At 47.5% G+C, this 15,927-nt stretch overlaps 1 protein-coding gene and 1 pseudogene across 1 annotated transcript in view; one reads left to right on the top strand and one right to left on the bottom strand.

Moving 5' to 3' along the window:
- The window catches only part of LOC119318747, a 42,240-nt pseudogene extending 39,159 nt beyond the window's left edge, over positions 1 to 3,081 (bottom strand).
- An 11,299-nt stretch (positions 3,082 to 14,380) lies between these two features.
- LOC119315108 (cysteine-rich receptor-like protein kinase 10) overlaps positions 14,381 to 15,927 on the top strand; it is a 4,562-nt gene continuing 3,015 nt past the window's right edge. The window contains exon 1 of the mRNA XM_037589782.1: positions 14,381 to 14,908. Within this exon, the coding sequence (XP_037445679.1) occupies positions 14,422 to 14,908 (487 nt within the window). The 5' untranslated portion in view covers positions 14,381 to 14,421. The remainder of the gene's footprint in view (positions 14,909 to 15,927) is intronic.

Raw genomic sequence — 15,927 nt, 5'->3', positions numbered from 1 at the left:
AGAATGATGTGATGGACGAGACCCAATCATAAGCATAGCATAAAAGATCGTGTAGTTTGTTTTGCTAGAGCGTTGCAAGTGTCAAGTATCTCTTCCTTCGACCATGAGATCGTGTAACTCCCGGATACCGTAAGAGTGCCTTGGGTATACCAAACGTCACAACGTAACTGGGTGACTATAAAGGTGCATTACAGGTATCTCCGAAAGTAGCTGTTGGGTTGACATGGATCGAGACTGGAATTTGTCACTCCGTATGACGGAGAGGTATCTCTGGGCCCACTCGATAATGCATCATCATATTGAGCTCAATGTGACCAAGGTGTTGGACACGGGATCATGCATTACGGTACAAGTAAAGTGACTTGCCGGTAACGAGACTGAACAAGGTATTGGGATACCGACGATCGAGTCTCGGGCAAGTAACGTACCGATTGACAAAGGGAATTGCATACAGGGTTTGATCGAATCCTCGACATAGTGGTTCATCCGATGACAACATCGAGGAGCATGTGGGAACCATCATGGGTATCCAGATCCCGCTGATGGTTATTGATTGAGAGCGTCTCGGTCATGTCTGCATGTCTCCCGAACCCGTAGGGTCTACACACTTAAGGTTCAGTTACGCTAGGGTTATAGGGATATGTATATGCAGTAACCCGAATGTTGTTCGGAGTCCCGGATGAGATCCCGGACGTCACGAGGAGCTCCGGAATGGTCCGGAGGTAAAGATTTATATATGGAAAGTCCTGTTTCGGGCATCGGGACAAGTTCCGGGGTTATCGGTATTGTACCGGGACCACCGGAAGGGTCCCGGGGGTCCACCGGGTGGGTCCACCTGTCCCGGGGGGCCACATGGGCTGTGGGGGGTGCGCCTTGGCCTAATGGGCCAAGGGCACCAGCCCCACATAGGCCCATGCGCCTAGGGTTCAAGGGGGGCAAGAGTCCTAGGAGGGTAAGGCACCTCCTAGGTGCCTTGGGGGGAGGGAAAACCCCCCTTGGCCGCCGCACCCCCTAGGAGATTTGATCTCCTAGGGCCGGCCACCCCCCCTTGGCACCCCTATATATAGTGGGAGGAGAGGAGGGACTTGATACCTGAACGTCTCGGCCTTTGGTTGCCTCCTTCTCCCTCCCCAACACCTCCTCAACCTCCATAGTGCTTAGCGAAGCTCTGCCGGAGTACTGCAGCTCCACCAACACCACGCCGTCGTGCTGCTGCTGGTGCCATCTCCCTCAACCTCTCCTCCCTTCCTTGCTGGATCAAGAAGGAGGAGACGTGGCTGTTCCGTACGTGTGTTGAACGCGGAGGTGCCGTCCGTTCGGCGCAGGTCATCGGTGATTTGGATCACGTCGAGTACGACTACGTCATCACCTTGCAAGCTTCCGCACGCGATCTACAAGTGGTATGTAGATGCAAACTCTCTCCCTAGACTCGTTGCATAGATGAACTCATAGATGGATCTTGGTGAAACCGTAGGAAAAATTTTAATTTTCTGCAACGTTACCCAACAGTGTCAGGTCGCCCGTAGGGACACCCGGGAGCAACATCCGGGCCAAACCCACAGCTACATCCACCGTGTAGACCCGACGCGTCCGTTTCCCCGCTCCAGGTGCCGGCGCCGTCCATGAGGGGGGCACACCGCGGACGTGAGGGGGGTCACACTCTGGAGACGGGTGTCGGGCATTTGCAACCGCCACAAAACTTTTGTCGGCATAGCTGTTTCTGATTTTAATAAAATATAATGATCTATATTCAAAAGAACATGACCGCACATTATTAACGTGCTCGAAAAAATACAAACCATATATATATATATATATATATATATATATATATATATATATATATATATATATATATATATATATATATATATATATATATTCATAATATATGAAAAAAATACAAGCTACATATATATTCATATGTATGTTTATATTTAACATGCTACATGTTAGTTTATATAATAATACATATAAAAAAAATCTACATGTTAGTTTATATAATAATACATATAGAGACGGCCAGGTTTTAGGCGGCGGGCAGCGTGCCGCGGATAGCTGACATGGCTGGTATGCCGACGGCAGCCGTCGGCTTAGCTCGTGGACGGTGCGCCGCGGATCGGTGACGTGGCATGACGATATATGCCGACGGCTGCCCGTCCAGGCCGTCGGCATAGATTTGACGATGTTAGCCGCTGGTCACAGGCGGGGTCGCCGGGCCCACGGGTATGCCGACGGCCTGGGTATGCCGACGGTTGCTGTCGCCATGTTCACAGCTGGGCCGACGACATATGTATGCCGACGGGTGCCGTCGGCTTAGCTCGTGGTAGCCCGACGGCCAAGATACGCCGACGGCCAAGACGTGGCTGTCGGCATAGCGCAAAGTAGGCCGACGGCAGCCATCGGCATTGATTTGGCCGTCGGGGTAGGGCCAGTTTCCGGTAGTGCCTCCAAATCCCACAACAGAGAGCACCTTCAGCTGCTGTGCACAAACACCATCTTGGTCCAGCATCACCTTAATCAGTTCGTCCCTCGGTTCATTGATACCGACGAGGCTGCGTCCAGATAGAGCGCCAACAGGCGTATATCTATGGCCGTGCTGTTTGGCTTTGAGGCAGTGCTGTCAAGCTTGTATCTCATGCGCCTCTCGCTCACCTCCATGATACGTCTCTTCAGACCTTGCAACTCCTTGCCGATCTTATGCCGAGTGTTGATTGTCGTCAGCAAGTTCATGCTCCTTTCAATGAACCTGCTCCTTTCAATGAACCCCTTGAAGCCATGTGGCTTGCTATTTGACTCGCATTCCACCCGGAGCATGAAGTCGTCGGCATTGTCCTCGATGTCGTAAGACAGGTCACGAACCTCCTCAGCCCAGCACTTTTCTTGTTTGTCAGCCTCCTCCTCCTCCGCGTCCGACGTCCTCTCTAGGAACACACGCATGCTCTCGAGCTCGGCTTTAAGGAACATGATCTCGCCCTTTGCTTCTTTGAGCAGCTTGTATTCGCCGGCGAGCAAATCGCCGAGCTTCCCAAGAAGGGAGCCTATGGCTCCGTGTGACACGCTCACCACCGCGGCTTCCATGGCCTTTCCTCTGTTAGCCTCCACTCAAGAAGCCGTGTCACTGCTCAGTGCTCAGGGACTTGGAGATGAAGCGATCAGATCAACCAAGGAGGCATAGCACAGAAGTTGCACTCCATTTCTCTGCTTCTTCCTCTCCTTTTATCATTTCTTCCACTATTTCTGTTTCTTCTTGAGTTGGGGTCTGAAATGAAATGACGCGTGTGGAACGAAGGAGGCACAGGCGCACAGCACAAAGATTACTATTGTCAGTTACCGAGCAAACAGCAGCTGATGTTTGTGGCCTCTTCCTGCTATTTTTTTCTCCCCAATCCTGAACTCATCGCAACAGAGACAAATAAACCCATTGTTAATTTCTGTAACAACAGGCTAGCATGCATGGAGAATGAGATACTCTTTGCACGACACCAAACCAAAAGTAAAACTTGGGAGTTAGATGCCAAACATTCATTGGGTTCGTTTCCTGCGGTGTGATGTGATATGACTGACGCTGCCTCTCCTGTTGATGCAGCATATGTGTGCCTGAATCAATTAGAACCTACTACACGGCTACAGCGTTTGATCACAAGAAGAGATTTGATGAAATTTCCGTTTTCGACTGGACCTCGTTTAATGATTAACTTCGCTGACATACTAATTGGTACTGTAGCATTTGCATGCAGATAAACAAAATGCAAGTTTGACGCTCTACTCCATGTCAAGATGAACACCAAGATTAAGATTAAGATGAAGAAACAGAAATAGACGGAACTAGAAATCAGAAATTGTGCTAGGCAATTACTCCAGTAATCAGTAATCACCTCCGGTGCCCTCGGTGGCCGCCCCCTGCCGCCGATCTGGTCGGCCGCGCTCCGGGCAAGGGCTGGGGGAGAAGGGAAGACTTCCTGTTGGTATCCACTGATCTCGGGCACCGACGCCTCCGAAGCTCCGACTGCTTGGAGCCTTTCCTTCCTGCTTTGGATTACCCAACGCGAGAAGAGGAGCAAATTGGAGTGTAGATGTTTGGGGACATTGGTCCTCACCATACCTGGCCATCTGTCGGGCCGGGCCGGCCTGGCCATTGGGCCTAAAAATCGGGCTCGAGCCCAGCCCATAACACTAAAAGCCTGCCAGGCCTCGGGCCACGGGCTGGGCCTCTTCATTAATGTGTGAATATGTTAGGCCCGTCCCGGCTGTCGGCCTTGAAATCTAGGCCCGAGCCCGGCCCATGGACAAGGTCTGGCCGACGGGGCCGGGCTGCCCATGGCCAGGTCTAGTCCTCATTAGTAGCAAAAGGGCCCTGTGTTGCGACAGAAAAAAATCATCTTTATTCCTAATGGAGCAGTTGGTGAATAGTCTCCATGGTTTATTTTCGCTGGGTTTTTTCGTCCGTTTTTTTTTCGTCTCACCTCCCACCGCCACCCCTTCACATTGGTTTTTTCATCGTCTAATAAAAACTTTCCTTACTAGCAACTTTTTAAATGGATAGGAACCGATAGCACTTACCAAACAATGAAATCCAGTTTCATGACAATCAATGCTAAATCTTAACTTTCCTAATGCATCGATCCTTACCTTTCCTAACAACCAAATCTTCTATTATTAAAAGGAAATTGGTGAATGGTGATTCATCATTCAACTCCTCCATAATCGTACGTTGTGGCCTTCCCACACTTACCAAAACAATCAATCACACTTACCAAATCTACTCCTCAACCCACCGCCACTCGCCACTCATCAATATCCTCGCCCCTCGCTTCATCCTATCTTCTCTCAAGGCATCCGCCATGGCGCGCTCCATGTCGCCGATCTTCGGGCTTCAGTGAGGCAGTGATTTGAAGCCTTGGGGCTGCAGATCAAGGCCTTATGGCGGCGAATTACATGCCGCCTGTCGGTTCCGGCGGCGGCAGGTCAAACCTTCCTCAGCCTTTCTCTCCTGCACGTTCCATCTCCATTATTCTTTTTGGTTGTCCAGTTTTTTTGGTCCAACGCCTAGAATATGCGCGCACACACCTTCTGTTAGACTTAATCTTGATTCATGTATGTGCATGTTTTGGTCTTGTACTGCATGTAGTTTAGGTGACAGAGTAGCTTGTCGTGCGACAGTATGTGCGTAGTTTTGGTTCTGCAAGAGTGCAAGGTGAGATGCCATAGATGGTCGTGTGATGCGACTTAGATGACGGTGAGATGCCATGGTGCTGCGTGAGACGCGAAGCCGTGTGAGACGGCGATGCTTGTAGGACCTGGCCAACGTGCTGCATGGGCAAGTAGTCGAGTCAGTCATGGAGTTGTTTGCTGCATGCATCAGTTTGTTAGTGCCGGTCATGTGTGGTTTTCGAAAAGGAGGGAACAAACAGAAGCACGTCGATCGGATCTGAGCCACCTACTATATATATTGCCACTAATGGAGGAAGAGAAGAAGAATTGTTGCCTCTAATGGCACGACGCACACGAACAGGTGCCCACCTCTTCATTTTTTGAATATTTCTTCTTTTTTGGGAGTGTCAAAGTGACATAAGTTATGTGATAATGCATGGAAAAATCATATAGAGGCATGTATGAACCAACTACACAAGCAGGTCAGAGCTCATGCGGCGTGGAATTTAGGATCAATCATGCATTTTCATAGTTGATGGTTGATGCACACACAACTTTGGTGACATAGTTGGTAGTTGATGGTTGACTATCCTATGGGTGAACCTAACCCATTCGTAATTCCCTCTGTAAAGAAATATAAGAGCGTTTAGATCACAATGATCTAAACGCTCTTATATTTCTTTACAGAGGGAGTACATATCATTTTTTGATAATAGATCAATGTTTGCGCTCGTGCTTCATTTTCATTAAATCAATCTTTGTTCATGGCATTATTTATATTCCTCTGATTATTGGAGTTGGGAATTAGATTAGGGACAGTGGAAGAACTGTGGGCGGGATCATGTGCAGATGGCTTGGGGATTTATGTTTGCCTTATATTTTTAGATTACTCTTATTTGCTTATGCATGTCCTTCTACGGATCAGTTTTGGATGTTTGACTTCTGGAAGTTCCCGGCTGCACATCCCAACCTCAACTGAAGTCTCACCATCGAGGATGTTCAGGTGCTTGTTGTTCTTCAGTTACTGTTTCTCTTTAGATTCATGTCTTAGATATTCTTAGGACAGAAATCTTATGGAGTTTAATGATCATTCATTTCAACAAATATATGTGATATTTCCGTGTAAAAGGTTGTCTTCCAAAATTATGGTGATTTGATGTTTCTTTCAACATTATTTTGTTTATAATCTGAATCTGAAGCTAACTATACGTCCTTAAATTGTTGCCAGTTAAGAAGTAGAAATTTAGTTAGTCCCTGTTGGAACCCTAGCCTTGCCTAGCTCACCTCTCTCTCTCTCTCTCTGCACCTCACTCTCCCGCTCTGGCAATAACCTAGAAGAATGAGGGGGAAGAAGAAGAACACGATGGACACGTCGAGAGTTTCTGGCGCACGAACGCCACTGCACGAACGATATTTTTCCCAAGCAACAAACTCGCGCACACATGTTACAACGATCACCATGTCGATCTTATACCCGGGCCAACACTGGGCCACGACCCGCACGTCTACCCACTACTCCGCCTGGTCCAGCCTGCTCCGCGTGCCCACGACGCGCTCCCGCTCGCGCTCGCCACGATGAGCCCGCAATAGACCTGCACGATCACCCCGCCCAGATCGCCAACAACATGGCCTACGCACACACACGTACGGTGTCCACCCACACGGGCACCCCCGTGCACCACACGCACGCGCACACAAACAAACACCTACGTCGCAGACCCGACGCGCCCAACGCGCACCGACACATGCGCCCGACGTGTCTAACCCGTGGCCGCGGCTTATTTGGCCAACACTCACCCCCTAAGCTGCAACTCAGAGGATTCCAGGCTCGAGGTCGTCACCGATCTCCACCAGGAGCGCGTGCTCCGCCGCCGGCACCTTTCGCAGCTTGGGGCACTCGCGCTTGAAATGGCCGCGCTCGCTGCAGCTGTAGGAGCGTCCGCACCGCTTGCCTCCGCCGCCCAATGTGTCGTACTGCCCGCGCCGTCGTCGTCGTGGTCGAGGCCGCCTCCGCCATGCCGACGCTGCCGAGCTGCCCACTGTCGCGCCTACCCGTGACGCCGGGTCCGTTCGTCGAATGCTTTGAGCCGCCCCAAAGCCTCCTCGTACGCCATCTCTTCTACATTGCAAAATTGTTCAATTCCGGCGAAGGCGGGGTAGAGGCGGTCCGGACCGTGTCCAACATCTTCTTCACGAGCGCAGCGTAGTCGAGCACCGCCCCCAGACCTGCATAGTGCGTCGTCATGGTGCCAAGCTTCCCGTGTAGGCTATCCAAGTTGTCGTCGTCCGTCATCCGCAGCCGCTCGAACTCACTGCGGAGCGACGCGAGCCGGGCCGCCCGCACCCGATCAGCGACGACGAAGCGCACCTTGAGGGAGTCCCATACTTCCTTCGCGGTGGGCTTCGTCGACACCGGCAGCAGCACTTCCGCCGACAGCACCCCGAGAAGCATCGCCCGCGCCGTCTTGCTCTTGTCGGCATCGATCGTCGTGCCCTCCGCCGGAACGACCACCCCCACAGCCCCTAGGCACCAAGAAAAGCTTCCACCTTGATCGCCCAGGAGGTGTAGTTCGTTGTGGTCAGCGGTGAGACCAGCAGCGAGAACGAGCCACCACCACCATCGTGTGGTACGAGTGCCATGGCCGCCGGCGTTCACCTCCGGAACCGGGCTCTGATGCCAATTGTTGGAACCCTAGCCTTGCCCTAGCTCACCACTCTCTCTATCTGTGCACCTCACTCTCCCACTCTGGCATGAACCGAGAAGAAGGGGAAGGAAGAAGAAGAACACGGTGGACACGGCGAGAGTTTCGGGCGCACGAACGCAACCGCAAGAACGGTATTTTTCCCAAGCAACAAACTCGTCCCACACATGTTACAACGATCACCGTGGCGATCTTATACCCGGGCCAGCGCTCGGCCACGACCCCGCCTGGTTCGGCCCGCTCCGCACGCCCACGACGCACTCCCGCTCGTGCTCGCCACGTTAAGCCCGCAACAGACCTATGCGGTCACCCCGCCCAGGTCGCCAACAGCATGGCCTATGCACACACACACACACACACACACACACACACACACACACACACACACACACACACACACACACGTATGGTGTCCACCCACACGGGCACCTCGGGCACCACACGCACGCACACACGCAGACCTACACCGCGGACCCAACAGGCCGAGCGCGCACCCACACATGCGCCTGACGCGTCCGACCCATGACCGCGGCTTATTTGGCCAACAGTCCCTCTACCGAGGATGGAACTCGGCAAACGCATGGCTGAGTTTATTTGGCTTTACTGAGTTCCCAAGAAACTCTACTCGGCAATTCCAATAGTGAAAACTATCACATGATCCGCCCTAATTGTACGGGCAAATAATATGTATGCATGGTCTATAATGAAATTTACAACAGAGATTCACTCGCCCATGATTGTACCTAACACGGTCTACTATGCGGGGAGGCGTTTTGGCTAAAAAAATAGAATTTAAAAAAATCTGAAATTTTTTATAGATGTTTATGTTAGTGTCGCAAGCATGCTTGACAATTTCATGCAAAATGGAGGAGCAGCGTTTCGTCATGTGTTGATTTTAATTAATGGATAATAACAATGCACATGCTTTCATGATGCAATCGATTTTAAGAACTAAAAAAAGGCATTCAAGTGTTATTATCATTTGCAATGCATTGCAGAATAAAGAGTTCAATGTTTGTGTACCACCTTCTTTATTTTGTGCATCAGGTGTATAGGGTCGAATTACAATTTTTTTATTGAAGTACATTGCAAGCGAATTAGATTCCAATTACTTTGTTATTTGTTATTGCCTATCTTTCTATGTATGTAAAATTTTATATGCAACCAATACAAATTTTCAAATGCCCGTGACAACGCACGGGCAGTCTACTAGTAATTTTTAATGGATCACATTTGGCAGCATCATCGAGATACAATATCACTCTCTTTCTCATTGCGTTTGCTGGCCCAGGTAGGGAATTCTCAAACATATTTTTTCAGCCGCTACTGTGTGGGCCCGCCCAGGTGGGCAGATTCTCCAACCTAAAACGTATTTCTCTAGCCATTACTGTATGGCGGGGGTTTCCTATTTGGCGCGTAGAGTCCTAGCGTGCACCCCCTCCTGCCTTTGATCCTGCTTTGGGCCGGTCCATTTTTGGATTTCTTCCTCACGGTTTTGAGAAGGTTCTAGAACCTTCCCTAAACTGTTTTTTTATTTTCTTTTTCTTCTCTATTTTTCTATTTTTCCTTTTATATTTCTGTTTATTTTTTGTGGACATATTTTCACATTTGTGAATATCTTGGTGAAATTGTTAACAATTTTGGAAATCATGAACATTTTTTTAAACTCACGAACATATTTGAAATCAAGAATTTTTAAAATTTTTGTTTTTTTAAAAAAAATTGCAAACTTTTCTAAAAATCACGGACATTTTTTGAAGTCATGAACATTTTATACTATTTACTAATATTTATATAGAATTGTGAAAAATTTTAATTTTTTTTGAATCTGTGAACATTTTTAGAATCAACGGACATTTTTGTTTTTGGAGATTGGTGGAACAAATTTTCAAATTCTTGAACATTTTTTTTGATTCAACGAAAAATTTCTGAAATTCATGATAATTTTTTGAATCAGCAAATATTTTATGAATCAAGAAACTATTTTGTAATTCATGAACAATTTTTGAACTTTCAGGACATTTTTAAAAATTCATGATTTTTTTGAATTAGCAAACCTTTTAAATTTCTTTTGAAAATAATACGTGAACTTTTTCTCAAAATCTTGAATAGTTTTTTATTTCCTGACAATGTTTGTCCAAAATCGGGAACAATTTTTGAAAATGGCGAACTTTTTTGAATCCACAAAAAATTAATGATTTACTAAACATTTTATCTCAAAATTCTCAATTTTTAAAATTTTGGAACTTTTTTTGAAATACCAATTTATTTAAAGTAGAAAAAAACAACAGCAAAGAAAAAGAAAAAAGAATAACCAGATTAAAAAAACAGGCCGACCGCACATGGGTGGCCCAAACGGGCGCGTTGTGTCTTCTCCCAGTACGTAAACCACCGTATAGGAGGTCCCTACTGTGTGGGATGGCCCAGACGGGGTGTTCCCCTGTGTGAAATGTTTTTTTGTCACTTATAGGTTGCATCGGTGGGTAATATTTTGTAATTTTGGGGCAATTTCGTGACGAACAGGCAGAAGTACTAATCCCTTTATTAGTAGGTACATATAGGCGTCGATATGTGGTTGGTCCAAGACTCAGTACAAACCAAAAGCGCATGTGTATCCTAGGGGAGGCAAAGCTGGCCAAACGTGTCGGCCTGGCATGGCACGGTACGGCCCACCCTAATTGGGCATGTCATGACACGACCCGTTGTGGCATGATTATTAGTCGGGTCGTGTCGTACCAGTCCGCATGTTGTGTCCTCTAGCCTAGACACAACCCAGTTAATAAACGGGCCGGCTTGTGGTACGTTTAGCACACTAGGCAGCATATTTTTTTGCCTGTTGAGCTATTTTTTAGGCCTATTCAGCTATATTTTAGGTCATCTATTTAAAAAATATTTGATTTTTTTATAAAAAAAATATGTTGTGTTGGCCCGCGTGCCCAACCTTTAGGCCTAGGCATGGCTCAAGGCATGCCGCGTGTCAGGCACTACCCGTTTAGCCTGTGTCGTGCCTGGCTCATGGCGGGGCGTGCTAACGTGCCGACCTGACAGGCATGACCCAGGTGGCCAAGTTTGGGAGGGAAGGACCCGACGCTATTTTCTTTTACCTTCTGTATTTCTCTAATATCCCACCGCCCAAGGACAACATCTCAAGACGATCCCCGTGGTGAGATGCCTTTTTCTCTGGCTGGATCTCCGCCCTTACATACAATTACCTCTGACGATAGCCAGTTGCATGTTCACAATCAAGACACAATTATCTTTTCACAACGGTTAATTGTATGTCTACGCTTGATACACAACTGTCCCAACTGTTAATGAGTGTCATGTGTGGCGTTAAGGAAAGAGCCAAACGGCAACGTTTTCTATTTCTCTTACCTATATTCCCACTTTACAAGACAATCCCTCCTAGGCAAAGACCCGACCCAGTTGTATGTTCATCCTTAACATGCGATTCACCCGACCCAGTTGCATGTCCATATTCAACACACAACTTACACCCTGACACCTAGCACCAGTTGCATGTCCGTCCTCGACATGTAGCTTGGCCCTACCCTTCTCGCAAAAAAAAAAAAACTTGGCCCTACCCGACGTAATTGTATGTCCACCTTTCGACATACAACTCATCCTGCCTAGTTTCATGTCTACCCTTGACATGTAACTTGCCAGACTCTGACCCAGTTGCATGTCCACCTTGCTCGACCAGTTATCGCCCGTCACCAACGCACGAGGGGACTCGATCAAAATCTAAAGTCCTACTGTCTAACATAAATTGTTTTTAACAACTTAATTTTTTTTGTTGCAACACACGGTCTCTTTTGCTAGTTCTCTATGAAGGAAGTCATAACTTAAAGGCTCAAACTTTGTTGACCCTCATTTAGAGGCCATGTAGTATACAGAATAAATACTAGCGCTGGCGGCGGCAGCATGCAGCAATGCAGGTGATCACAACAAAACCAGTTAGTCCTTTAGTGAACATAACATTAACATTATTATGGGCTGGAGAGGGGGCATTAGCCCCCTCCCCCACACCCCTCCCGCGATCACAATGACTATGAGTGTGAGGAAGACGAAGATGAAACAAAGGGCAACACTGGACCTGGAGCTTCAGCCCGTGACGGGGGTGGCGCCACCGCCGTCACTCGACACGTACCACGTCCCCTACTGCTCGACGAGACCTCCTTGGACCATTATATTATCGGTGACCCCATGTGCAGCCTCCCGACCCTCGACACTTATCTTGAGTAGCTTCTCTCAGCGGAGCAACCAGACGATGACTTACTGTGTACGCCTCGTCTAGGATGTATGACCTGCTGGGTGGTAATACGTCTTCAATGTATCTGTTTGTCCCGACAAGTCCTAGCCTTGACGAGGTTGTAGTAGAGCTTCGAAGAAGGTTGAATTTGGATGTACGAAAGTGATGGAACTGACTTGATCGGAAGGTATAATGTTTGGTTTGGACAACACATTCATTGGAAGAGAATGCATCTTGTCTCCTAGTTTCATTGGGAAGCCTATAAGGAGAGTGTCTTGGCCTCACAAGATAAATCATTCGAGTTATTTGCCGCAAAGAAGGTTGGTGTTCTGTTGCACATTGACTTGAATCGGCGTGCATCTTCATGTGATGTTAGTAGCCTCATTCGGGATGATCCACATGTCAAACCGGAGGCCGATGTGTACGACACAACAATGATCCAACCTCCATTGATCAAACCTTTGAGCCACGTCTGAATGACCAACATGATAAGGAAGACTTGGACATGAAGGGTGATGAGTTCGATAATGATGAATCGGAGGCTTATCCTCATGACTATTATGTTGGCGATGTGGAGGCAAATTGCATGGAAGAGGACATGGACCATGCCATTCAATATAATATATTATATGTGGGGGACTCTGAGGACGAAAGATCGGATGAAGAAACAAATGAGGATGGTTTGATAGCCAAATAAGCCAAAGCTTTCAAGAAGGTAATAGGTCGGGATCACGAGACGTCATTTTTCCGTGATCTAAGCCTAGCCGATAAGGCTATTATTTATGGTGGCACAAGTAAAATTCTTGCATCAAGGTGATCTTCAAAGCAAGATAACGGGCCAAGTGTGTATGGTGTTACTGAAGGAACAACCTTTGAAATCTTGGTAGAACTTCAAACATGGCTCAAGGATTATGCGGTTAACTATCATCGACCATTCATGGTGAAATAAATAGCGGAACAAGGACTCGAACCATAGTCACGTTGAAGGAGCCCGCATGCACTAGAAAAATAAAGGAAGGTGCCCTTTTATTTGTTAAGCGGGTTTTCTATAAAAAAACTTAGAAACCTATCATCGATCCTGCAAATCCGATACTCGCTATGAGACTCCCATATGAGCCGCACACGTGCTTCTTGGAATATTTAAAGAAGAGAGCGTGCATAGTTGATTGGCTCTAACTTATCCGTGATGTTGAAAAATAATAATTCCAAGAGTAGTGAAGGCAAAGGTGATCTTTAAAGAAGCGAACGTTACCGGTGACGATTTGTGGGGTATTTAATTAAATAATACTTTGATTCGCGTGGCAACGCCTACCCATTTAGTGTTGGATCGTCGTCCCATGAAAAACGTGTATGAGGTGTGTGTGGGGCGCAACATGGCTTCACGTGTTCAATAACAATCATGCCTAGCAGTTGGCACCCGGCACCAACGCGCTCCAATCCTATGTGCCACCTAGCAAATGCCCACCTTGCTCGACCTGTTGCCGCTCATCACCAATGCACGAGGGGACTCGATTGGAATCAAAATCGAAGCCTAAAAGTCCTTATTGTGTCTGACATAAATTATTTTTAAGGACTTATTTTTTTTCGTTGCAACGCACGGGCTCTTTTACTACTTCCTCTGTTCACTTTTATAAGGCCTTGAAGACATTTCAGACAGGGTATAAAGTAGCTTATTTTCAGTTGTCTGAAATGACTTATAAAAGTGAACGGAGGGAGTAGTAATATTAATCGCATTAATTCTAATTTAGAAACAACATTAATTGCATTAATGCCAATCAATCAATTTGTTTGGAATCAACATTGATTGTTGTTAACCACAATCTCGCGGGACATACTTTGGACGCATAGGTCTCAAAGTACTATCAAATTGAACGTGTGTCCCACATGCACGATTAGCGGTGCACGTCGAGCAAAAGCACAGGTTCGAAGAATCCAAATGATCACAACCATTTAACTACCTGTATGCAATGTCTCAGGCTATTCTGATGATGTATCCATCACAATATTAACTGTATTAATCGTAATTTGGAAACAACACTAATTGCATTAATGGCAATTAATCTTGAAATCAACAATGATTGCAGCTTATATTTTAGAAACAACACCCACTATCCAGCTGGATCAAATTGGTGACATCTCTCGCGGAAGCTCAGCCAATCCATGTCATCTCCTTTCTCCGTTCCTTCCACTTTCCTTTTCATACCTCTACTACTATTATTTCCCAGCCTTCTATCTATCTATCTATGAACAAATACGAGCTGCCAAACGTGAAGTCAAAGTCGTCGTCCACGCACCGCTGATGTGCCTGTATGGATGTATCCTCTCTCCACACGCTCCACCTTTTGTCCTACTAGTGCTGTTCCCAGCTCGCTCACCGCTGACCAGCACCCACCGGCACCAGCGCAGCGGCCAACCACCATGCATCATCCCTCGCCCTTCCTCCTCCTCCTCCTCGCCGCCTCGCCTCTGGTCGCCACCGCGGCGACGTTCAACTGCGTCGGCGGAGTTTACAAGGCCAACAGCACCTACGAGGCCAACCTCCACCGCCTGGCCGCCGTGCTCCCGGCCGAGACCGCCGCCTCCCAAGACCTCCAGGCGTCCCGCGGCGTGGGGTACTGGCCCAACCGGCCGCGGGCCTCCTCGCGGTGCTACTGGGGCGTCGGCTCTTCCTCCTGCGCCGCCTGCGTCGCCGGCGCCTTCCGGGAGGCGGAGAGGGCGTGCCCGTACGGCAAGAAGGCGGTCGTCTTCGCCCGCAACTGCACGCTCAGTCTCGCCGATTTTCCTCGAGCTCTCGGCTTCCGTGAGTTCTCTTCCTTCATCTTTTTTCCAGAAGATAATTAGGTTGGATCCACAGATTATTATTTTTCTGCCCACATTAGTCTCTCATCTCATCTCATTAGGCCGTGCTAAATGATCTCATGCATCTTGTGGCGGTCCAATTTTTTTACTTGGTTTGGGATCGATTGCCGCACTGACCTTGTGGCTGTGGCAGACCAACATTACTAGGATTAGAGCCTCTTAGGATTAGGAATTTAGGATTATTGTGAGCTTGTTTAGTTAACAGACCACACTTGCATGCGCTTGTGATTACTCGTGGAAGAAATTAGAAGTTCAAAAGCTATTTGCCCATAAAATTGTTGTACACGAGAATGTGTGTCTAGAGTCTAGACGGTGGTAAGACGGTAAGAGCATCTCTCTAGCAATTCCCTACAAACTTGACTCCTCAAAGAATCCCTCAAGACCAATAATCCTAGACCTACGAAGGGTTACGAAAGGGCTACGTAACTTCCCTTAACTAATTCTCTACCCCCTGGTTTTCAGTGGGATGGGCCCCGCCTCTCCCCAAATCCCAGTCATACTCTGTCAACTGGCTAATTACGTAAACGTTTGGTAACACCTTACGTAGATGTAGCATTGCTCCCTCGAGACATAGCTCGTCAGATTTGAGGAGCTGGAAATTATGCGCACCTTGCCCTTTTCCTAAAAGTCAACTCCTTATATATCTAGACCCTATGTGGAAGTCTCTCTTTTTTTCTTCTTCCTTCTCCCCCCAAATCCACACTTTTTTTTTCTCACATCAAGTTCGCGGCCAACAACAACTTCTGGTCAATAAATGATGTTTAGGAAGTAGTTAGGGCCTAGAGTAGATGCTCTGCAAAAGTAATTTGATAGATGCTCGCCGAGTGTGATGTACGTGTGCGCGAAAGGAGATAAGAATCACTAAAACTCAACTCCTTATAGATCTAGACCCCATATGGAAGTTTCTCTTTTTTCTTCTTCCTTCTCCCCCAAATCCCCACTTTTTTTCCTCACATCAAG

The sequence above is a fragment of the Triticum dicoccoides genome, chromosome 6A, assembly GCF_002162155.2.
Source record: "Triticum dicoccoides isolate Atlit2015 ecotype Zavitan chromosome 6A, WEW_v2.0, whole genome shotgun sequence".
Lineage (NCBI taxonomy): Eukaryota > Viridiplantae > Streptophyta > Magnoliopsida > Poales > Poaceae > Triticum > Triticum dicoccoides.
Note: the sequence above shows the minus strand (reverse complement) of the source record. Positions and strands in the feature narration are given on the sequence as shown.